Source organism: Pipistrellus hanaki (genome assembly GCF_964339955.1).
Source record: "Pipistrellus hanaki genome assembly, chromosome: 13".
NCBI lineage: Eukaryota > Metazoa > Chordata > Mammalia > Chiroptera > Vespertilionidae > Pipistrellus > Pipistrellus hanaki.
This window is the reverse complement of record NC_140515.1, coordinates 55,993,313-56,018,623: the sequence shown is the minus strand read 5'-3', so window position 1 is coordinate 56,018,623 and position 25,311 is coordinate 55,993,313. Positions and strand designations below refer to the sequence as shown.

The window sequence follows — 25,311 nt, the reverse complement described above, 5'->3', positions numbered from 1 at the left end:
AGGCTGTGACCTGGCAGGAGTGGCCAGGGCCTGGGCCTAACAGAGGTCAGGGAAGGAAACAGGAGACAGTCCACCAACATGAAGCTTCATGAAGGCAGGGACCCACCTCACCACATCCACAGAAACTAGGGAATTGCCTGACATACAGGAACTCGGTGTTTTTCTCAGGAAGGGGTGGGAGGGAGGGAGGAGGGCTTTGTAATTACAGTTGTTGAACATGAACTGGGCCAAGTCAAGAGCAGGAGCTCTTACCCACTTGTTTCTCCCAGAGTCTGCCCATGGGTGCTCCTTGGGTATAAGGTGGACCAGATCTTCTCCAACTTGTGTGTGCTTAACAGTCAACACCTTGAATCCCTCTTAGGATGCCATCTCTGACCCAGTAGATATAAGATAGAGCCCAGGATCTGCATGTTCAACAGACGCTCAGATGCCTGTGGTGGTGGCGGTGGTGGTGATGGTGATTATGGTAGCAATGGCGATGATGGTAATAATGATGATGATGGTGATGGTGGTGATGGTAGTGATGATGATGGTGATGGTGGTGATGATGGTGACAACGCTGATGATTATGATGCTAATAGTGGTGACACTCATGCTGATAATGATGGTGGTGATGATGGTAGTGATGGTGATGATGGTATCGATGGTAACGAATATAATAATGATGATGATGATGGTGGTGGTAATGATAGTGATGATGGTAATGCTGAGGATGATGGAGGTGATGGTGGTGGTGGTGATGCTGGTGATGCTGGTCCTCAGACCACCACTGTGTATCAAGCATACAGAGTATTTGGACAGAATGTAGATGGACAGTTTTCCTTCGTTTCATTTCCTTTTTTGAGTTTCTGTAGTTCTAGGATTTGGGGAGGAAGAAGATGAGAGGGTTAATACATGTTTATGGTTTGACTTCCAAACTATAAGGACAGAATTAAAGTTAAAATAGAAGAAAATGGCCCAAAATGTTCATGCAAGTATGAACTTGCCCTGGGAAGATCATGGGAGAGTTACTGTGTTATAAACAGAGAAAAAATATAGCGGATTCTTCTGCAAACGAGCTTGCAGCCCTTCCTTCTCCTTTTTTGTGATTTTGTTCTTTTCAAGTTCAAAAGAAAAGAGTTGGGGCCTGAGTTTTTTCTCTTACGTTTAATTTGGTCTCTCAGAAGAAATGTTGCTTTAGACCTAGGAGACTTGTATGTGAATAAAGAAAGACAAGTTAAGAAATTCTTGATTTTAAAAGGGAGCAAATGATACATTCTTAAGCACTAGGGACTAAACTTATGAATTTATTCATTTCCTTTAGTCTCCATCATTCAAGTTTCATTGCACACTACATCAAATATAGGATATGATGTAGACATATAATCAAGAATAATGATGAACCTTTTTATAACCATAGCTCAGTTTAAGAAATAAAACAAAAAATGCTAAATTTTCCAGCATTTGCCCTTAAATACATTCTACTTTCTCTCCATCAGAGCTTTAAAATACCTTTAAGTTGAGGTGTATCATTTTTGTACAATAAAAATGGGTTTCAAACAGCCCTAATATGACTTGATGTGTTTTAAAACTTTATATAAACAGTATGCATATTTCAATTTTCATTTTTATTAACCATAGTCTGTGAGACTTTTTCGTGTGAATGAAATTTCTCACATTTTCGCAGTGGTATAATATTCCATTTAACTTCTGGAATATTATCCACTTGGGATAAAGTTTGAATTTCATCTTTTTAAATGTTTTTATAGTGCATAGTATGTCCAGGTTAAATATTCTATATATTAATGAGACAAGTTTAGATGGTCCATGACATGATTAAAGAACTCGGGCTGGAATTAAAATGGGAATCACTCCTGTTCTGGCCAATTAATACACACGGGACAGTTACCGACTCACTGAGCTGCTTTATTGAAATTCTCATCTAGGGAAAGGGCGCTATGTCACCCTTTTCCTCAAAATCCTCATAAAGAGAATATCATAATGGAAATCCTTATTTTAGTGTGCTGAAATTTATAGACTATGGACTCGTGTGGCTTTATTGCTAGAATTAAATCTTTGGGAACAGAGATGGCTCCGTTTACACGGTGGATGCATCCTGAGGATGGTGGGACATGGGTACGTTTTTAAAGGTGAAATACTTTTTATCCACTCACCTACTGATGGGAAATTAGCTGCTTCCAAATCTTGGCTGTTGTAAATAATGCTGGAGTAACCATAGGGCACATTCACACAATGGAGTACCCCTCTGCTATAAAAAGGAATAACCTTTACCCTTTGCAATAGCATGGATGGACCTGGAGAGCATTAGGCTAAGTGTGTAAAGCCAGTCAGAGAAAGATGACTATCATGACTTCACACATATGTGGAATCTCAGGAACAAACTGAACTGCCAAGCAAAACAGAGGCAGACTCGTAGACAGCAGGCTGACAGCTGTGATGGGGATGAGGAATTGAGCAAAAAGGAAAAAATAAAAGAGAGAGAAAAGAAAAGATAATTCATGGACCTGGACAACATTGTGGTGATTGTGGGGAACTGTTGAGTTGGGTTGAGGTGGAAGAGGGCATAGAGGAGATAACTGGTGATGAAGAAATAAAATAGCCCCGTTGATGTGGCCCAGTGGTTGAGCATAGACCTATGAACCGGGAAGCTCATGGTTCCATTCCCAGTCAAGGCGCATGCCCAGGTTATGGGTTAGGTCCCCAGTAGGGGGTGTGCAGGAGGCAGCTGACCACTGATTCTCTCTTATCAATGATGTTTCTATCTTTCTCTCCTTCTCCCTTCTTCTCTGAAATCAATAAAAAATATATATTTTTAAAAAACAACCTGAAGGTGACATCTACCTCGATGTGTCAGATCTACTCACTGTGTAAAACTCCTGGTGTTCCTGTTGCAAACCCTCGTTTAACACCAGCCTCTTTCTCTTCCCCTTTTTCCCTCTGGCTTCCTGTTGGTAAATATGGCCCTGGGGCCCGTGCCTGTTCTGGTCCGACCCCCCCGAGGTGACATTTGGGGATTTTTACCACCGAGTACTCTCCAGCACATAGCACCGTGATGGCTTAGAAGAACAGTGTGCGCCTCGGGGACAGGTGTTTACCCAGCCAGATGGAAATGGATAGCAGAGCATTTACCCAATTAGTGGATTAAATGTGCCCAGTCGGTCCGGATAAATCACAGAAATGTGCCCTTCCCCGCTCCTGGCCAGCGTGTGATCGCCGGCTGCGTGCGAGGCAATTACCTCGACGTTCTACCTCCCGCGGCCGGCCCAGGCCCAGCCTGATTTCCTGGGCGAGCACGCCACGTATCTTCTCACTTTTCAGGAAATCCCGGGGAGTCTCTGACTTCCAGATGCCATGCTGCCCGGGTTTCCATCTCCGCCGGCCTGTGGTTGCTGTTGAAGACCTCGGCGTGTACGAGTGGCAGTTAGGAATCAGTGCAACCATATGGTTTATAGGAGAGGTGGCGTTGGAGTGGACTTCATAAGGCTGATTTGACGTATATATTCAGTGTCCTCTTGGGCTCTATGTATATTCTAAGAGGGAAAAATCCTTGCCTTTTCTCCAGATGGCAGCTGAACGGAAGCGACATTGACCTGGGCGTGGAGTCCCGTTACGCGCTGGACCGAGGCGACCTGGTGGTTGTGAACCCCCGCCGGGATCGGGACGCAGGGAGTTACCAGTGTTTCGCCACGAACGCGCTCGGAACCATCGTCAGCAGAGAAGCGAAGCTGCAGTTTGCCTGTAAGTGCCGGGCCGCAGCCCGGCAAGCCCAGCATCTGGCAGCCCGTGGCTGATCGGTGCGGCCCCAAGGCTTCCTCTAGTCCGTGGCAGCCTGCCTGGGGCTGGCCGCGTGCGCGCGTGTGTGTACAGAGAGGAAGACAGTTTTTACAGCCCTTACAGACCCCTCGGGTGCTGACACGGCTAGCGGAGAGCAGGGGCGTGGGCGTCAGGATGGAGGACAGGTCACACGGCGCTCTTTAACAGCTTATGGGGCAGCTCCACCGGCTCCCTGTGTGCCCGGCGGTGTCCTGGGAGCAGACGGGAGGCCTCTGGATAGCCCCGTGGTGATTCTCTAAGCCCCGGGAAGGTCTGGCTTGGTCCTCCTCTCCCTGTTCTGTGTGACTCCCCACCGCTGGCCCCTGGGGACCTGCTTCTTCATGGCTGCACCCCTTCTCCCGAGGCCGGACAGCGGAGTCTGCGGCAGAACCCTGCGGGGTCCCCGTGAGCGAGACCTCGCCCAGGAGGTGGGCAGCTCTGGGCGGTGTTTAAAGATAAACCAGAGGCCGGTGCATGGCGGGGACTGCACTCAGCCCTCAGTTCAGAGGCGGCGCAGTGTGTGTGTGTGTGTGTGTGAGTGTGTGAGTGTGTATATATGTGTGTGTGTTTGTGTGTTTATGTGTGTGTGAGTGTATATGTATGTGTGCGTGTGAGTGTGTATGTGTGTATATGTGTGTGTTTGTGTGTGTGAATGTGTGTGTATGTGTGTGTGTTTGTGTGTTTATGTGTGTGAGTGTATATGGATGTGTGTGTTTGTGTGAGTGTGTGTGTGAGTGTGTGTGTGTATATATATGTGTGTGTTTGTGTGTATGTGCGTGTGAGTGTGTATGTGTGTTTGTGTGTGTGAATGTGTGTGTATGTGTGTGTTTGTGTGTGTATGTGTGTTTGTGTGAGTGTGTGTGTGAGTGTGTATGTGTGTATATGTGTGTGTGTGTGTGTGTTTGTGTGCGTGTGTGAGTGTGTGTATGTGAGTGTGTATGTGTGTATATATGTGTGTGTTTGTGTGAGTGTGTGTCTGTGTGTGTTTGTGTGTGTGTGTGTGTGAGTGTGTGTGTGTGTGAGTGTGTGTGTGTTTATATATGTGTGTGTGTGAGTGTGTATGTATGTGTGTGTGTGTGTGTGTGTGTGTGTGCGAGTGTGTGTGATGGGGAGGGTTGGGTCCCACAGGGGACCGCTGTGTTCTCCCGCTCTGGGGAGCTCTCTAAAAACACCCCGCAATCTCTCCTTCCACGCCAGCACCTCTTTAATTGAGCCCTGGCTGAATGCACATCCCTTATGCCGCCGGGATTCTGGTTTGCAAATGCTGGGAGATGTCTGTACCATCGTGCCTGAGATCCTGTGCTCTTCACAGTCATGGTCTCTTCCGTGAGATGAGTTCTCCCTCTCGCCGCCCTCCTCCTTATTTCTGTTCGCCTTGCAGACACGTTCTCACAAATAAAATAAAAAAATAGCTCTGGGAGGCCCATCCTTCTCCGCCCGTCTCCCCTGCTTCTGCCTTTGATGGAGGGGCCTCTTGTTTGTCGGTTTCAGGATGATTGGATTTGCGAGAGATGCGCTAAAGCATCCCTCGTTTTATTTTTTTTTTCTTCTGTGAACTGCCTGCCTGAGTCCTTCGGGGATACAGCAAAGAATGTGCTACTCTGGGGCAGAGTACGTCTTCTTTAAAAAAAATTCTGCCTGGTGTAAATTATACTGCAGGACATTAATTTCAAAATCTCCAAGGACAGTGTTTTATGAAATAGAATATATCATCACTTAAGTTATTTGATTTGTTAAAGTAACCAATGGAAATTTCCTGCGGCGAACACTAGTCCCTGCTCTTGCTCGCACCTGCAAACTGTGCCGGCTGTCCCTCGCCCACTCCGCTCCCGGCTCTCCGCTCAGCAGCTCTGACAGAGAATGACCGAAAGCCGACAGACAGGCCATTTCCCTCACACTTCTTTAGTCCTAGTATCTTGACTATGAATCCTTTAAAAAATATTTTTATTGATCTTTAGAGAGAGGAAGGGCGAAAGCCAGGGAAACATCCAAGTGAGAGTGAAAAATATGGATTGGCTGCCTTCTGCACGTCCCCTACTGGGGCTTGAACCAGCCACCCAGGCCTGTGGCCTGATGAGGAATGGAACTGTGATCTCCTGGTTCATAGGTTGATGTTCAACCAACTGGGCCATACCGGCCAGGGCTTAATTATGACTTCTTGGTGATCAACTTCAAAAGTTTTAGAATAACTGCCTTTCAGATGATTAAATTTATTTTAATTGCATTGGCTGAAAAGATTTCCTAAATTTTCTGGAGATTTGCGATCTTCAGCTCCAGGTTATCCAGCACACAGCTTGTTCATGGAAAGCCCCTCTCCACCCGTGACCTTGAACTGACTTTTCCTCCATGACAGCAACTCCTCGGGGACCTCAGACTCCCCCTGGGCTAGGCGTTGATGATTGGACACGGAATTGGCACATTCTGGGTTTTCCCCTCAAAATAAGCCTGTTTCTCAGTGCACCCGAGAGCTTCATTATCGTCTGTCTTTCTTGACTGTGAATGTGGTTGTTGCTAATATTGTCATCACGCTTTTCCTAACACCATGTTCTGATGGTGTCCTCTTATCTGAAGAGGCCCCAACATCCTCAGCAGAAATTCCCAGTAAATCCAACAGAGCGGCTCCTCTTCTCCCTCCCTCCACGCTCCCTGCCGCCCTTCTTCGCTCTGTGACTGCCCTGCTCTCCCCATGCTCCCTCATTTCCTCCTTCTCCCCTCCTTCTTCCCCTCTCCCTCCCTCTCCCCCTTCCTGGACATTCTGTTTTGGGTAATTTTCCTGTGACATGAGAGCAGTATTCTTCTTTTGATTGTTTCCAGCTAAACCATTCTTAGCTCCGAGGCCGGGCTAAAGCAGCTGGTGGGGTGGGGCGGCCTCAGACAGAGTCTACCAACTTCCTGCCCATGAGCCCTGAGCATGCAGGACACGTGAGCTCCTGGCCTCATCGATGGCTCTGGCATGTCACTATTGCCACTGCTGATTAGAAATGGAGAAGGTAGACTGGTTGAGCTTTGGCCTATGAACCCGGAGGTCACAGATTGATTCCGGATCAGGGCACATGCCCAGGTTGCAGGCTCGATCCCTAGTGGGGAGCATGCAGGAGGCAGCCAATCAATGATTCTCTCTCATTGATGTTTTTCTCTCTCCCTCTCCCTCTCTTTCTCCCTCTCCCTTCCTATCTGAAATCAATAAAAATAATATAGAAAAAAAAAAGAAAAAGAGAAGGAATACATTACCCCAGCAGAGTGCTGTGTCCCTGGAGCTCACCAAATTAGCAGCTGCTCCCTCCCTCCCTCAGTCTCTGCAGAATAATATTTTTAGATGGATTCAGCGCAGGGGACCATCCGTCCCGCTGTGTCTGGGACACTTTGCTTACACCTGCTTTCCCTGCTAGTTGCTGCCTGTTTTCTTGTTCACATTGTCTCGATGAGGAGGCTAAGTTATATGGCCGACCCGGAGTGAGCTCCTCAGCCCGCCCAGAGGAGCTGCTGGGAGCCAGCAGGAAGCACACCCCTCCCCGCGCCCGGCAGGGGGAGGCGCTGCCTGCACCCACAGAGCCTCTATGGGAACCTGAGGGACCCCCGTTTGGATCTCGGTATCAGACACGGCTGCGCTCCACCTGCAGAATTAAAAACACACGCTTTCTGGACACAATTATTTATCCAGCCAGGTGTCTCTTTTAACAATGGTGAGAAAGCCAGAATGATGTTTATGACCCGAATATAAGTCAGTGGGACTCTCTCTCGGTGCCCGACTCTATTCTAGAGGATTCTCCCGCTTCAACTTCGTTAATTGCTTTGATTCTCTTCATCAGTTTGTTGTGTATTCTCTATGCTTCCATGCAGAGTGTGTTCTTAAACAGGTCACGGCCCTAGAAACAGAATGAGGTTGTGTTCTGTCAGACTTCTGTTATAAACGCTACACAAAGGATGTCTCATGGTGAATAGTGAGTGTGCATGTGGCACACCGTAAGGAACAGCCCCAGCCCCTGGACCACAGCAATGCTAACATCGGAAGTGGGCTTGGTGGGGGCGGTTTCTGGGAGGGTACACGTGTGGCCCGGTTGAGGTAAACAATAGCGTCCTGTTATTCCCGTCTCACCGGTGAGAACACAGAGTCCCAGAGAGCGGAGTGGCCAGCCTTAGGCGTGGACTCGGTGGAAAGTGTGACCACAGACCGGGACCAGTTACCTGCACCTCAGAGGTGTCGCCATAGGTGGGCGCCTGACCCTCACGTCGGTCCAAGAGGGCAGTGATTTTCCGAAAACCGTTACCCCTTTGGAGTACATTAAGCTTTTGCAAGCAATCAAAGCACTTTTTAACAGCTTTCTCCCTCCCACCCAATGGTGATTTCATTGTGTTTCCCCACCGAGCTCAGTCATACAGTCTCCTTTATCACAGGTGTCCATAAAACATCGGGTCTTAATAATAAAATTATCCACCAGCTACGGTAGCATTTCTCTTTATCTCAGAACTTTATTACATATGCTATTCTAACGTGAAAATGAATATTAACGTAAGCTCCACCATGCACAGAGTGTAGCCTATCTGTGGAAGTACTTTTTTAAGCTTGGTGTTTGTTGGTCATCAGAATAATTTTATTCGCTTTATAGATAAAGTGCGTGGAGATGGATTTCCTTTTCCTCAGGTGCAACCTCTTAGCGACTTGCTATTTCAGCATAAACGCAACATGGTAAACCCTCAGCCAGAGGAAATGAAGACAGCTCAGGGGGTGTTGCTCAGGGCTCCAGGTGAAGCCACAGGCACAGCAGAGTTGCCCCTCTTGCTATGAAATGATTACATGACAACTTATGATTATAACCCATTTTGTAAAACTGAAGGCCCGGTGCACGGAATTTGTGCTCAGGTAGGATCCCCAGGCCTGGCTGGTGATGAGGGCCCATTGGGGCCTTCCAGCTGCCAGCCAGGGTCTTCCTTCATTCCACACCACACCCTGGTGATCAGCACACATTCTATCAGTGATTGAACTCCTGGTCTCCTGGTTGAACTCCCAAGGGGACACTTTGCAGACTAACCTTTTACATCTATAGATTAAGAGATGCACTTCTCTGTGCTCTTTAGAGAAACGTGCCATTCCATTGCCTGGGGAGCCATCATTTTCATGCTCGTCTCTTGCTTGATGACACTGTGCCAAACCTGCTCTTTGAAGGTAAGGGTCCTGGGTCACTATTTGGGGCTCCCTGAGTCAGGGACCGGTCAGCTGGGCCCCTGGATGTTTGGAGGAGGCGATTCCTGCCAAGTTTCGGTAAATGCCAGAATGGAAATAACTTCAGTTCACCCAGACTTACATTTTCATGAACGACAAAGGAGGTCGGAGTGTTTTCTGACTATCAGGTAGATGCCCCCAGTGTCTGAAATTTCAGTGTGGGTGGCCCTCAGCTTACCCCACCCCACCCCTTCTGCCCAATCAGAATCCTCAGGGGCGGGGCTTGGGATCTTCACTGGAAACTCGCTCCCTATCGGATTGTCATACACCAACGTGGTTTTTATTCTTCTCTTATTAAAAATGATGGCTGGTGTTCTTCTTAATTGAGCAAAGATGATTAAAGAGATTAGGGCTCTAGGAGAGTACATAAATAATTCAGAGGTAAACTCTGCTGCAGCGGTGTGATTTACTTAAGACTCAGAGCCTCATCGGAACCTAATTAATTGGATGTTCCACCCTTTCCTCTTACTCTGTCCTTCCTGTGGCGAGGTGAGTGGCAAAAGAGTGACCCCGAGCAGGCACAGGAAGAAACCACAAAGACTCGATGATAATTTTACTATAGGATTCATCGATATTTACGGTTTACACCCAATGGCTGCTGAAAAGACTTGCATTGGCTTACAGAAGGAAATTAATACCAGTTAGGGCAAGCCCCGATGAAAGTATGGGAACATTTATGTACATATACATATGCATTTCAGAGAGGAAGGGAGAGCGAGAGGTGAACATCAATGATGAGAGAGAATCATTGATTGGCTGCCTCCTAGTTCACAGCGTCACCGTCTCTCCTTTCTCAGGCCACGTCCAACATCGGGCCCCTCTAACGGGTGCCCTGAGGTGTACCCAGTGTCTCGTGGTTCTGAGGTTCCTCCGTGGTGTTGGTTAGAAGTCTGTGTCCATCTGTCTCCCGTATGGCAGTAGCCACAGCATGAAATGGGTGTTTGTGTGAACATCAACCAGGAGGAATGATGAGGTTCATCTTACTCTCACCGGGACAGGAATGGAGAGATCTTCCTGTTTAAAAAGTCAAGTTACACCCAGCCGGTGTGCTTCCATGGTGGAGCATTGACCTATGAACCAGGAAGTCACAGTTTGATTCCCAGTCAGAGCACATGCCTGGGTTGCGAGCATGCAGGAGGCAGCCAATCCATGATTCTCTCTCATCATTGTGGTTCCTCTATCTCTCTCCTTCTCCCTTCTTCTCTGAAATCAATCAAAACATATTTTCAAAGTCAAGTTAACACGTACTGCCAGGAGATGTGTTCTGAGAGGGGGAAGCCCAGCCCATCTTGGTGGCAGGTGCCCCAAACACGGGACCGTGGGCGCCATTCTCCCTCCAGCCTCAGGGTTAATGGCACTTTCCACAAGCAGAGGCCCGAAGGGTAAGAACCCATTCGGGCAGTCGCCGTGTTCATTCTAACCATGATATGTTTGCATGCTCCCTCCGCCCTGCCCCCTGCAGCAGCACGGTGCCCTGCTCGCTTTCTAACTTGTCTGTGTGTTTGTGCCTTAGACGTTTATACTGAGTACCCGCTCCCAAGGCTCTTTAAGGCACGCAGGGCGGGGATCCATATGGGCTCATGGGTCTGTGGGGCTCCTGGTGCAGTGGGTGATACGTTTCTGTAACATAAATTGTACCCGTTCTTTTCTTATGATGGACCTTGGATGTCATTCATACGGAAAACAAGCAGTAAGAATCTGCTTGTTTGCTAAGCCCCAGAAACACAGGGAAATGCATATGCAGAGGTTTACTGATAGTGAGGTTTCCATGGCAACAGGCAGGAGCTCATAATATTTATATCCATCTATTCCTATGCTCCAATGTATTTTAGGGTATGGTGTTAAAAGGTCACAATAATACACATCCTCTCCCTTTTTTTTTTTTCTTTTTCTTAAATCCCTTTATATTAGGCTGATTTTTTTTTTCTTGGCTAAGTGTTTTTAAAGCCTTCCTAAACATTACCAGAAAGTCATTATTAAAAATGTAACTTTTTAAATTATTCCCCATTCTTTGTAAATCACATACTTTTGTTTGTGAAAGTTTTAAAATTCCTGTGAGTCTGACCCAGGGTTAAAGTTCGGGGGAAATGCACGTGTTTCTTTGAATCCCACGCTCACGTTCGGTAGGAGGACTTTCGTCGCTCTTTAAGTCATCCCTTGAAGAGTTACTCAGCAGAAAATAGAAGTCAGCCAGGTGAGAAAGTGGCCTCCACTAGGGCCAGCCTCCGGCCAACGTCAATAATAAGCTATTTGTAAACAAGGGTAAGGAGTCCATATTTGATGCTGTTTTCTTGTAGAGTTAGGAGAGTCCTTGCTTTGCTAGTTTATTTTTACTTTTCATATTCCTGTGACAGATAAAAGCAAGGGTACAATGCAACAACGGATACTCGACGTTAAAATCACGTGTCTTAAAGGCAGCTGTCCCATGAAATGTATAAAAGGTCCCTGGGACAGATACACTCAGCCAAACCCCCGAGTGCAAAGATCGGGAGCTTTTTAAACTCATTTTGTGCGTGGAATTCAGCCAGTATCACTGAGCAACTGCTCTGCTAATTGCAGGGCAAGCGCAGTAGACACGCTGAGGTTCCCCAGAAGTGTGAGCGCCTGTCAAACGCAAGAGGCCACGTTAGATAAAAGGAGCTGAAGCGTAAGGAGAAGGGGCATGGCGGGAGGTGAGGGGCACAGGTGGCAGGTGAGGGCCTGCTGACCCTGCTGAGCACTCCTGTGTCCTCCCTGCTCCCTCCCCTCCCTCCCCCCTTTGCAGGCTGCTCGCTCAGGTGCAGGAGAACCTGCATTCCCGTAAGAGGCAGCATCTCCCAGGGTCTGAGACGTTTGCACAGAATCCCATGGAGGGTTTTAGGAAGAGACTCAGAGGCCGCTGTCTGCCCCTGCTTCCTGGCAGCCACGTTTTTTGAGGCTGTTAAAAAACGTTTAAAAAAGTGTTCCTGGCGTAATTAAGATACCTGCACTGAGGCCCTGTGATCTGTTCCCAGGCTCAGGACCTTGTCCTCTGAGGAGAGCGTTGGCGTGTGGCTGTGTCGGAGCGGGAGGCTCCGGGGTGTGTTCGCGGAAGCCATCATTAGGGCTCCCTGCCTGCATCCCCAGCCCCCGGGGAGGCTGTGAAATAGCAGGTCCTGTGGGTCTTGAAAGCCCAGCTGTGTTGGTCTGGCGGGGTTTTGTCTGAGAACACCAGTGTTTCCCAGGCCCCTTCAGAACCAAACTGGCTTTTAAACTGCGGTTTTCACGCAGGTGTGCGGAGTTGTCACAACCCTCTGGTGCCCCTGGAGAGCTTTGTTTCAAGGAGAAGGAGCGTGGCTCAGTGGTTGAACGAATGTCAACCTATGAACCAGGAGGTCATGGTTCGATTCCCGGTCAGGGCACATGCCTGGGTTGGGGGCTCCATCCCCAGTGTGGGGTGTGCAGGAGGCAGCTGATCAAGGATTCTATCATCATTGATGTTTCTGTCTTTCTTTCCCTCTCCCCTCCTCTATGAAAAAAAATTTTTTTTAAATAATTAAAAGCATTACTGATGCAGCCTGGTGCACAGATAGTCATCCACATTTGCAATGAGACTTTTAGGCGGTAATGAGGCTGGGGCCCTGGACCACAGCATGGTGACATCAACTAAGAATCCAGGGCATTCTGTTTTATAGGGACAAGTCCACTGTTGTCAGTGCTGTGCCGAGAGCAGAGCCATGGGAAGCATGTCAAAGCCGTCACTGTCCTTGCTGTGTGGATGCGTGTAGATGTGTGTAGATGCGTGTGGATGTGTGTGCTCCGTGAACCGGCCACATTGGCCCCACAGACAATGCCCGTCCTCACAGGCTGTAGAGGCAGCACCAGCGCAGCGTCCTGAGCAGTGGTCACCCCTGTGCCCTGCAGGACTGGTGCTTACCTTCCGGGGAGAGGAGACGTGATTGTTCTAGAACTAAATCAGCGATGACTCCCTTCTACCGAGTGAAGTTAAATAGCTGTGGGAACAGGAATTGGGTAGGAGAGCCAAAGGCTGACACCCACGGGAGGTCAGAAAGGCACCATTGGTTATTGTCCACGTGTGGGCTCATCCTGGCATACTGCCCCTCTCCCTACCCCAGCCCTGCCCCCGCTTAGCCTGGACCCATCGGGTGGTGCAGTTTGGCAGTGCTAACGGAGCTGTGTGCTGTGATAATATTGCCCGTGACTCACACGTTTGAGGGGACATGATGCTCGGTTATCGTAACACTTCTGTCAGGGACCTCTGGTTGGGGTCAGTCCAGATCACGCTCTGGCTCCTTTTATTGCCGTGTATCTGTGAGCTTCGCTGATTTGCTTCGCTCTGTGCTTGTACCAGCAATGTAATAGTCACCCAGGGCTAATGAAAGGAAGCACTTCTCTCCCTCCCTTGGATGCACCGATTAATGTTTTCTTAACACTCACCTGAGGATATTTCTTTCATTGCTTTTAAGAGAGAGTGGGAGGGAGGGAAAAAGAGAGAGAAAAAACATGGAGGTGAGAGACACATTGACTGGTTGCCTCCCGCATGCACCCTGGCCGGGGCTGGGGAGCAAACTGCAACCCAGGTGCATGCCCTGGACTGGCAATCGAACCCACAGCCCTTTGGCGCCCAGGCCGATGCTCTAGCCACTGGGGTTCACATCCAGGGCTGATGCACGGACTTAACGTGCGTAGGACAGTCACATGTATGCAGTTTGTAGTTTCATCAATTCAAAGATAATTACTTTGCCTTTTTACATTTTTCAAGGCAGAGTTGAAATTTCCTGAGTTTCCTAAGGTGACCAGATATTTAACAATTTTTAACAATTTGTCCCGCGTCCCACATCCCGCATCCTGCGGCGTTTTAAAAAAGTCCCGATATTTGAAAAATCGGGACTTTTTTAAAACGCCGCGGGACAAATTGTTAAAAATCGGAACTGTCCCGCCAAAAGCGGGATGTCTGGTCATCTTAGATTTCCCCCCTCCAATACACACACTGCCCCCTTTGCATGGTCACCGCGTGGGCGGTCTGCGTCCACCGTCAGGCGCCATGAAACAGTGTATTTTCCCACAAACCCACAGTGCCTCTCCTGGGTGCAGCGTGGGACACCATCGGCTGCCCGTGGAAGTCCCCTCCTGTTCAGTCAGACGGTCGAGAACGGACAAATTATTTCCCTTCCCTTCCCCAGAGAGGCCTCCGCGTTGTTCCAAATAAAACCGGTAGGGTTGTCTCCGTGCCATTTAAGCCGGAGGGTGTGAGTTGGGACTTGCTGTCCTGATTGCTCTTAGAGGAAACTCAATGTCTTAAAAATAGCCTACGAAGGCGATCCAAATAGCACTTGCCTCGGTGGCTTCCTGACACACCGGAAGGACATTCCTTGGGCAATAATAAAGACGGCTTCTGTTTATTCAGAGCTGCCAGTCAAGAGGACAATGCGAGGTGATCCACTGCTCTCCTGCAAACTCCCCCCACTCGGTCACGGCCCGGGAACCACCCGCACAGAACTCTCCAAGGCGTGGGACCGATAGGACTCCTCTATCCCACGAGAGGACTAGGAGTATTTTCAGCTCTGTATATAAATAGCAAAACCGGTCACAGGTGGACTGAATGTGCCTGTGCTGCTGCTGATAACCTGTCTCAGCGGGAGAACGGGTGACGAGTTGGCTCTCGTTGCAGGAGAAGCTAAACGTGGCTGTGATTTGGTGAATCGCCGTGACGGGTGTGGGTGCCGGGCCATGCAGATATTTGGCTGAAGCTGTTTAGTCTCCCCCTCTGGGTCCCCTTTCACGGTTATTGAATGCTCAGGCCTGCGCCGTGTGCCCTCGGGGGCAGCCCTGCTCTGACGCTGTCATAGAGACCCAGGGTGGATGGGTTGGCATTGGTTGTGAATGTCACCCTTCGGAAGAAAGCGGCGTCACTGCGCGGACATTTCACCATCGTTTCTTTCTGAAACGCTGTTTCGTTTTGTTTTCCAATCAGATCTCGAGAACTTCAAAACCACGATGCGGAGCGCGGTGTCCGTGCGGGAAGGCCAGGGCGTGGTGCTGCTGTGCGGGCCCCCGCCTCACGCTGGAGGTAAGACGCGCCCGCGCCTGCTCTTTACTGGGTACCTTTCCTGGCAAGGCCCGCCGCCTGGGCGCCGTTACCGCGTCGACAAATGAGCGGCAACCCGGGCCTGTCCCCTGGCCGGGAACCGAACCGTGACCTCCTGGTTCCTAGGTCGACGCTCAACCACGGAGCCATGGCGGCTGGGGCCTTTCTTTTTTCTTTATTTATTCATCCGTCATTTTATTCATTCATTGATTGACTCGTCCAATGCCTGCTGACGTGCGGAGGAGGCCTCGTGTGTGTTACTAAACATGGCCCTTTACTGACCTAATCTCAGCACTGGGTTGAGGAGACACTGAGCTTTGCTGATACACTGGATGGACATATGTGTGTGTGTGTGGGGGGGTATTGGTTGATGTGCCACCCCCACCCCCCACCTCCTGGCACTCCCAGTGGCATCACTGAGCTGGCGTGCAGGACATGGACACGCAGAAGGAATCCCGCCCCCAGGGCCGAGTGGCCCCCAGGCCGTGGAGAGGGGGGTTTGCTGGGACAGGGAGCCCCGTCGTGATGGAGTCGATGTCGTTTGTCAGCCAGACGCTGGGTTTGGGCTCCCAGCACCCGGGACAGGACGTGGCTGGCATTCTGCGCCGGCAGGCCGAGGCTCAGAGGAGGTGAGTGACTTGTCCAGAGCCACACAGCAGTGTCTCCTCCCAGCGGATTCCCACATTTCACAGGTGCAGCTGGTCATCGCCATGACAAAGCAGATCTGTGGGTTTTTCAAGAAAGCTGGAGACTGAGCCCTAGCTGGTTTGGCTCCATGGATAGAGCGTCGGCCTGCGGACTGAGGGGTCCCAGGTTTGGTTCCTGTCAGGGGCACGTGCCTGGGTTGTGTGTTCGATCCCTGGTAGGGGGCGTGCAGGAGGTGGCCGATTGGTGAGCCTCTCTTATCATTGATGTTTCTGTCTCTCTCTCCCTCTCCCTTCCTCTCTGACATCAGTGAAAAAATATATTTAAAAAAAATAAATAAAGACGGAAACTGTAGCTTGCTACCTTTCCCAGATGGTGGAACAGTAACAGTGTGGGTCAGCACCACGAGGCTTGAGGTACCCCCAGCCCACGGGCCTCAGCTGGGCATCTATCTCTTCAAGGACATTCCATCGATGCTCATTTCTCCTAAAGCCTCCTTCCCCCAACCAGCTGAAGTAACGCAGGCCCGGAGAGAGCGGAAGGTACGGCTGACAGCCTTCAACATTGCACGTGTGTTAGATGCAGGAGGACGTGATTCCAAACCAGACTAATTAGAGCCGCTAATGAGGGCTCTGGAGGTCTCGGTCCCTGAGGAGATAGATTCAGGTTTTCCCTGAGCAACTGCGTGTCCTCCCCTTGAAGCCTCTTTGCATCGTCACCTTGTTTAGCAGATTGCTACGGCCCCAAAGTCCCGGTAAATCTGTCCACTAAACAGAAAAACACCGCGGGGTCTGGCGTGTGAGGTTCTGTCATACGTAAGTGCACACTCTGTCCTTCTTTTAGACCGAATTCTCTCGTAGCTGGGAAAGTCACGGGAACGCATCATGTCGTTTCTGCCTCCTGTGAGTGTAAGGTTAGGTCTTAGGTGCGGTTGGATGTGGTTTCCCACGTTATTTTGTGGTGGGGGGGCTCGACAGCTTTTCCAGTGGATGAGAGTGGCTGTTTTCTGTGGCATCTCGGCTCCTGGGAGTTTTTATAGAGCTCCTGCTGTGGGTCACAGGGGCATCCTGAATATTTCAGTCACGTTGGTCTGTTTCCAGGTCTTGTACGTGATCAGGGGACAGATTTCTTGAACCAATTTAAAGGCATTGGGACAGCTAGCCACTGCGAGATGAGGACTCTGATAAGGCATCCTGGTGGGACAGACCCGGGGCGCCCTAGCACACAGAGCCCTCGAACCCGCGCCACAGCAGCCTCTTGGAAGCCTGCTCAGTCCGTCGGCAAAAGGACCCGAGAACCTTCGCCTGCGGGAGTGAGGGGTGGTGTGGGATCATGTGTGGACGATCGCGCTCAGTCCTGGTCCTGGCGCCATCCCTGTCTCCCTTCTCCAGCACCAGCCCAGCCAGGGCCTCCTGGGCCGGGAGGCGGCTTCGCTGGCAGACGGAGGGGCGGCGGCTCTGTGGAAAGGCCTGGAACCAGGGCTGCATGGGCCTCCGGGGAGGGAGCTGTCCGGACCCTCCCACAGAGCTGCCGCCGATCCCACGCGGAGAGGCAGGACTTGTCAGCGTGCCACGGACAGAGGTCCCCGTGCCGCACACTGCCCAGCGCTGGCCGCGGGCGCAAGGGTGAGACCCCCGCCGCCTCTGCAGGTCGGAGAGGCGTCCAGAGGAGTCCATACTGCAATCCGGCCTCACGCCTCCTCCCCGGCCCCTCCAAGGACACAGCCCTCTTCCCGATGCGCCTCCCCCTGCAGGCGCCGGTCCCTGCCTCCGAGCTCCTGTGCTGCTTTTCACATTCAGCACAGCCCCCGGACGGACCGGGAGGTAATCCCCGGGTGAGACCTTCGCCGCCCGAGCCTTTTATGAAAGGCTGACAGCGCGTGTTCTGTGCAGTTCGGCTCTCCTGGCCTTAAGCACTCGTTAGATCAGATTTTCAAAAGTGCGTCCGGAATATTCCGGTGTTAAACCCGGGGATTTAGGGAACACGCGTCGGGAGGCCAGCGGGGAGCGTGTTTCCTCTGAAGGCGCTGGCCTGCGGCGGCTGCCTCCTGGCCCAGCAGGGCCGCTCGGGCTCCTGGGCGACCTTCGGCCTCCTCCTCGGGGGAGGGTGAGCCGGCAGCAGCGGGAAGCAGGAGATGTTCGGGGTCATTCTGGCTCCATTGGACACACCCGGTCACCGGGAGGGTCACCAGAGACATGCTTGTTACTCACAACCACCAGCCACCGTGGGGGACTTACTGTGCGCCCGTCACCTCTGATACACTTCCCTATGCATGCAGGAGGGGGTGTGGCCCCTTTATATGCCAACAAGGTGTTCTACCTGCATACCCCGAGAGACCTTTGCATGGATGCAACGTTGTGCGATGTTCTGCCATATTTATTTCCCAGGATATCCCAAACTTGATTTTTTTAAAAAATATATATTTTATTGATTTTTTTTACAAAGAGGAAGAGAGGGGGACAGAGAGTTAGAAGCATCGATGGGAGAGAATCATCAATCAACTGCCTCTTGCACACCGCCCTCTGAGGATGTGCCCGCAACCAAGGTACATGCCCCCGACCGGAATTGAACCCGGTTTCGGCTAAACTTGCTTTTTAAGAAGGTTTTGGGGGGTGGGGGAGGAGAAATGTAAGACAGAGCATTCATCATGTTATATGGGCACACGTGGCACCCCAAAATAATTACGATAGTCACATCAAGGATCACCGATGCCGTAACACACGGGAGAATCATGAATGTGTTTGCAACGTGGCAAGCGTCGTCGGCGTGTGACACAGACACGCAGTGAGCCGATGCCGGTGTCAGGAGAGGAGTACGGATGGACGAGCTGACGGGGTCACCTCTCCTTTTCCTTCTGTAAAAGACACGGTGTCTGTGAAGGCCCCTGATGCCGGCTGAGCCCTTGTTCCCTGGTTCTTCGCCGCTCCCACGCTCCTCTCCACATCCGCCTGTGCGTTACCGAGAAACAGCACAGGCTCTGGCTTCAGGCTGGACCTTCCCGTCGAAGCCACTGGCGGCGGCGGCCTGACTCCGCGTGGCCCCCGGCCGGAGCGCTGCTCAGAGTGGGCCTTCCCTTCACCTTCGCTTCCTTCTCCACAAGGCGCTGTGCTGCAGGCGGAGCGGAGCTGTCATCTCAGGCCCCAAAAGAATTAATAAGTACACGCTCGCCCCGAAAGGCTTCTCTGGATCTTTCCGTGATTGCTTTCTTCCTCTGGCAGCGGCGGGATAATTACCAGCAGTCCTGGAGCGGTTACCTTTTAGCTATTTATTCTCCGTGCCGGCGGACTCGAGCCCGCGGAGTTTCTTTCCCTCTTGGCAAAATGATCGGCTTGCTGAGGGAGAGAAACAGCCTCCGTGACAGAAAAACAAGAAGGCGCTTGTTTCTCAAGCTCATTATCAGTTGAGTGCCATCCCTGTTTTCATCCCGTCATACTTTAATCATTTGCAGGGCAAGTTTCGCATTCATACAACTTATTCTGCCCTAAAAGAAAAAAAAATTATCATTCCAATATAATACTTCATTCTTCTAAAAGCACATCAGAACCATCCCATTCAAAAAAAAAAAAAATGAAATCCAGATGGGAATTATCCAATATTTGCATATTATTTGGGGAACATTGATAACTGAGACATTGGGACCTCACCCTTGGAAATATGATGTTATCTTCAGCATCCAAATCACAGCATCCTGCAGCAGATTGCTCTTTGTAGCCCTGCCCATGTGGCCCAGTGGTTAGAGCGTCAGCCTGTGCACTGAAGGGTTTGGGGTTTGATTTCCGGTCAAGGCGCATGCCTGGGTTGCAGATTCCACCTTTGGTCCCCTGTTGGGCATGTACTGGAGGAAACCAGTCCATGGGTCTCTCTCACATCCACGTTTCTCTCTCTCTCTCTCTCTCTCTCTCTCTCTCTCTCTCTCTCTCTCTCTCTCCTTCCTTCCATCCCTCCCTCTCTCCCAACCCCCCTTCTTGTTACATAAATGGCACATACCTTTTTCTGCATAGATGGCTGCACACAGCGAGTGCGAGTGTGTTCTTATTTGGAAATCTGAGGTACAGAGGGTCCTCCTTTGCTCTGATCGCATAGCCAAAATGAAACACGGATCCCCATACAGACACGGATATGGATGCTGGGTTGAGGTGTCCCTGGGTGTGCAAATCAACCCTTCCGACGCCATCGCCATCGTCACTGCTGGGACCTCAGGAAAGGTCCCCAGAGGCGAAGGGTCCGCACCCCCGAGTGACCCGTGGTCCTCACCAGCACTGCCTGTGATGCTGGGACACAGCGCTGCTGCCTCGTCCTTCCTGAGGGGCGCCTGGGAGGGTGTGTGTGGGACTCGCCACTTCCAAACAGTCTCTGATTCCTTAAGAGTGGACATCTGGAAGGAGCACGCTGTGTTACCATGGCTACAGGGGACCTTTCTTTAATTGAATTGAGAGAGAGAGAGGGAAAGGGAGAGGGAGGAAAAAGGGAAATATTGGTTTGTTGCCTCCTGCACACGCCCCAGCCTGGGATCTAACCCGCATCCCGGGCATGTGTCCTGACCAGGAATTGAACCCGCCACCTTTTGGTTCCTGGGCCGACACTTCAACCCACTGAGCAACACCGGCCAGGGCTCAGGAATTACCGCTCACCATGACACTTTTTTTTAAGCCTAAACCGGTGCAGCGATTGTCACAACGGCCAGCGATCACAGTTTCTTATAAAACTTTCCGAAATAAGTCTTCCTCAAATAGAAGTTTCCAGCCCGGAGCGCTACAGAGAGGAGGTTGTGCAGGCGAGGGAAACGTGTTAATGACGAGGCTGCGGGTCCTAATTGAAAGAGCAGCAGAGACAGCCGGCTCCCGCGCGACCCCGGCTGGACGGGCCCCCGCGGCTCCCCGCGCCAGGGCCCCGTCTGCTCAATGGAACACCTTCTGTTTGAAGACTGGCAAGCGGGGAGTTAAAAGGGAAAGTAACGGGGTCTTTGAAGGCGGGGAGGCGAGCCTGGTGTTAATTTGGAGGATCTTTCCTCGGTAGGAAACGTTCTGACACTTCTTAATTAGACACGCCGTTCCGCAGGCGTTTAACCATTTCAAGGCCCAGGTGGAAGTCTCTCAAACAGGGGCACCATTTTGGTGACTTTCTGAGATCCCCCTGGTGCCTCTGGGTCACGTAACTCCCCAGGCTCCCGTCTCCTCCCCACCCTGAGCGGGGCTCCAAGGGTAGAGGAATAACGGGACACCATGGTTATTATAGGGGAGCGGGGTTCATCATAGAGACTCTTAGGAGCCGTGTCGTAAGCAGACGTGCCCCTTACCATGACTCACCCGGGCACCAGCAGCTGGTGCGGTCTCCTCCCTGGGTGTCCTCTCCCCCCCAACAGCGCCCGTTCCCTCTCTGCTACTGGAGTGTTCACGGATTGTGCTTTTACGATGTTCCGACGGCTTAGGGGTCGCGTCTTCCTTAAGAATCTAAGTATCTAAGCAGGAGAATGCAACATCCCGCCAACTGTGATCACAGCGACGTTCACCGAGCACTTGCTGAGTGCCGCCGAGACGTCCCGCTGATGCCCGCTTTGCCGCAGCCCCGGGAAGTCTCGTCTTCCCATTTCACAGATGGAAACACTGAGCGCAGAGGGAGTGGCTGGCTGAGGGTGGTCTCGGTCCTGATGCTGAGCAGGACTCACTGCCTCCCAGCCCACAGCCCACAGGAGGCCCACACTCTGAGCATGGGTCCTTCGGTCCAGTCCTTCCAGCGGCATGGTGCTTCCTGTCTTCCGTAACCTGAGACAGCATCAGCTTCCCCCACCCCAGGAAATGCGCAGCAGACAAAGCGGGGCCCCTTTGGGCAGCCGAAGCCAGTGCGAATCCCAAGGGTCCTCTTTTATGGGGCTGCCGACCCAAGTTATTAAAGCCCCTCGGTCCTGTTACAGGCTGTTCCGTGCCCGATTGCTCCGCTGAGACGTGTTTCCAGTAGTTCACGGCCGGGACTGGGTTCTCAGTAGAACTTGACAGATGGGTGGTGGTGGAGAGACGAAGATGGGGTGGAGGGGGAGATGGGAGAGGAAACACGTTCAGAGCCGCCTTTGTGCTTCCGCGCCGCCTCCCTGGCCTGTATCCTAACCGCCACCGGCCCTCTCTGGTGTCTGAGCACTGAGGTCTGACTTGGCTGGGCCCTCATTGCCAGCCTCCTCCTGGTGGGATTCGCAGTGGGGGTGTCTGCTCCCCGTGGGGGGGCCTACCCGGGAGAGGCCCGGCTGGGGCCTGGGCTCTGCTCGCTGGCTTCCCAAGGGGCTGAGCGTGCGTTTCCCTGTTTCCCTGGCACGGCTCCAGGTGCCCTGGGCCTGGGGGAGAGCATCCACGTGGAGACGGGGGAGTGGGACTGCGAGCCATCACTCTGGCACCGACAGCCTTTCCTTGCTTCCAAACGAGCAGCCTGGGCAGAGAGAGGAAGCGGGAAACGCCAGCGGGCGGTTGGGCTGTTCAACATTTTCCTTCTGTTTTAGTCAAACCCGGGAACAGAGCCTGGCGCCGGGCCTTGCCCCCACCCAGGTTGGGCGGCGGGTTCCGGAGCCCCTGGGAGTCGGAGCTGGGCTCACAGGCCACAGGTTTGCTTCCAACAGCTCAGTCCCTTGGAAGGTGGTGGCCTGGGACGCCCTGTGCCATTCCCACTGAGAGGCGCAGCTCTGAACAAAGGGGGCGGGGGGGCTCCCAGCTGCTGCCTGCTGTTCCCGGAACTTCAGCACCTCTCGCAGGAGCCCCTGGCTTATGTCTGGGCAGCATCGGGCTTCCTTCCGGGTCTGGGCTGCAGAGCTAGAGGAGGCCTTCAGGCTCTCTGTTGTCCCTGGGACATGGGGCAGAGCTCGGAATGAGGGGTAAGCGAGGGCACACAGGGAGTCCACATGAGTGAGGATGCGGTGTGCAGTTGTGCAGAGGCTGGGCACAAGCGTGCAGAGGCTGGGCGCAGGTGTGCAGAGGCAGGGCGCAGGTGTGCAGGTGTGAGCTCCCAGGCAGCCTTGCGGCCTCGGGAACCCTGCCAGTAAAACGGGTGACTCCTCTAAGCTGAGGATGGTGTGAGGACAGGAGGGGACATCATGTGCAGGGCCTGGTTCTCTCTCCGCCCCGCCTGCCCCGCCGCCCTGTGGCAAGGGCTGTAGTCACTGTTCCAAGATGCTCTTCTCATGGCCAAAAATGAAAATAAAAATAAAAGGAGCTGGTGCTCTTACAACTTTATTTATTTTAAATATATTTTTACTGATTTCAGAGAGAGGAAGGGAGAGGGAGAGAGAGAGAGGAGAAACGTCAATGATGATTGAGAGTCGTTGATCGGCTGCCTCCTGCACGCCCCCAACTGGGGGATGGAGCCCGAAACGTGGGCAGGTGTCCTGACCTGGAATTGAACCGTGACCTCCTGGTTCATAGGTCAACGTTCAATCACTGAGCCACACTGGCAGGGCTGTTTAACTGTTTTTGATGAATGGTTTGATAAGCTAATGGTGAGCAGGGGTACTTGTCCTGTGTGTGTGTGTGTGTGTGTGTGTGTCTGTGAGAGGGGGAGGGAGGGAGAGAGAAACTTTAATTTTAATGGCTCTCTGAGGACTCATTTACTGTCCCCAGTAAGAACACATTTCTGATTTGTCAGGTGATTTCTTCTTCTACTGAAAACCTCGTTTCTGTTTACCAGCGAAAATGGACATTTTATTCTTCTTAAAAAAAAAAAAATCACTCACACGGCAAAAAGAGACATATCCAGCCCCCAGGACATCCTTTAAGAACAAGGTTAAATTTTCATAAAAGAAGCGAGACCTGGTGAGGAAGGGGCGGGTCAGGGTGCTGCGCAGTGGCCGCCAGCCCTTCATTATTCCAGGCGGGTCACGGCCCGTGTCCCCGCCTGTGAGCTATTTGCGGCCTTGGCGACCCCAGGAAGCAGGCCTGCAATTCGCTCTGAGTGATGATGTGGGAATTATAACCCCAGAGCACCCGCGCTGGGCCCATTAGGTGTGGGCTTCCTCCGGGAGACCGGGCTGAAGGAAATTTCCACTCTGCAAGCAGGTAAATTCTGCATATCATTTTAATAGCAAGGCAGATCAATCAAACGATAATTGGCTGCAATTAGCACTCCAGAGGGCTGGCAAGGCTCTTTACCTTCTCCCGGGCTGCACCTAAAAAGAAAGTGCCGTCTGCTGACACGGAAGGCATGCAAGTTGCATTATTCCATCTAAATGATGGGGAAAGTGCCCCGGGGCAGAGGGCACGGCTGGCCTGCAGGTGCACACCCCACCTGTGTCTGCAGGGGTTCCTCAAAAAGAGGAAAAAAAATTATGCTCCGTGAAACAAGGCAATCTGAGGAAGACAGGTGTCCCATGATGTCACTTACGGGTGAACAAAATAAGACCGGAAGCAGGGAGGCATGGGACAGACTGACAGACCTCAATGTGGGGGTGGGAGGACGAGAAGAGATAAAACAAAGAACTTATATACTTACCAGAGGCCTGGTGCACACATTCCTGCACCCGTGGGACCGTCAGCCTGGCCTGTGGGATTGCAGGAGGGCTCAGACCAGGCTGAGGGACCCTACTGGTGCACGATTGGGCCAGATAGGATATGCGGGAGGAAAAGTTGGAAATAAGAAAGAATAGGAGCGTGGCTTGGAGAGCAAAACTCTGTGTTCTCTAATAAAAAAAAAAACGTCTCCTGTCCCTCTGTGCACGTAGCATTGTGACCGGAAGGCACCGTGGCCAGGTGGCTTTTGATTCGAGTTTGTGATTTGCACGAGAGCTTCTGTAAAGTCCAGCTTGTCTGAGGATGTAACATGATCATTTCCGGTGTAGCATTGTGTTTGCCATCAGACGTGAAGTTACATGGGAAAGTCTCCAAAGAAGGCTGCTGGCCTGGCGTGGATTGTATTGGGCGGGATACAACTGGTGTTTACCGCAAAGGCGAGATTTGATCCTCCGATGGTCAGACAGCGGGTGTGTGATACTGTATCAGAATGCAGTACATCACGTGGTTTTCTAATGCTCCCATCGGGGAGATGGCCTGTGAGTGTGAGCACATCCTGCAAGGCCATCCCTGCACCGGGGCAGGCCTCTGGGGGGCTGGAAGGGCAATGACATTGACACCGGTACCTGCTGCCCCTGGAAGGCCCGGCCGTGTGGCTCAGTGGATTGAGCTTCGCCTCATGCACCTGGAGGTCATGGTCCATTCTGAGTCAGGCCACATGCCTAGGTTGTGGGCTCGATCCCCAGGGGGTGGAGGGGGCATGCAGAAGGCAGCCAATCCATGTTTCTCTCTCACTGATGTTTCTCGATCCTTCTCCCTTCCTCTCAAATCAATAAAAAAAAATCAAAATAAAGAATGCTGATTAGCCCTGGCAGGCGTGGCCCAGGGCTAAGAGCGTTGGTCCATGCACTAAAAGTTCCCGTGTTCGACTCCCTTCAAGGTCAGGGGTCTACAGGGGGTACATTGAGTGTCAGTTGTGATTCAGTCCTGGGCCCTGGGTGGGGAGTGTGCAGGGGGTAATCCATGTGTCTCTCACATCAACGATTCTTTCTCTCTTCTGTCTCCTCCTTCCTCACCTTCCCTCC

At 51.7% G+C, this 25,311-nt stretch overlaps 1 protein-coding gene across 4 annotated transcripts in view; it reads left to right on the top strand.

The window, feature by feature from the left end:
• The window catches only part of CNTN3 (contactin 3), an 88,471-nt gene that overhangs the window by 36,909 nt on the left and 26,251 nt on the right, over positions 1 to 25,311 (top strand). For 3 of the 4 annotated variants that reach the window (XM_084902039.1, XM_084902038.1, XM_084902037.1), the window contains exons 4-5: positions 3,563 to 3,738; positions 14,988 to 15,083. In XM_084902039.1, coding sequence (XP_084758165.1) covers positions 3,563 to 3,738; positions 14,988 to 15,083 — 272 coding nt within the window. Of the gene's footprint in view, positions 1 to 2,477; positions 2,520 to 3,562; positions 3,739 to 14,987; positions 15,084 to 25,311 lie in introns of those variants that run through there. The other variant, XM_084902040.1, reaches the window with a different exon arrangement.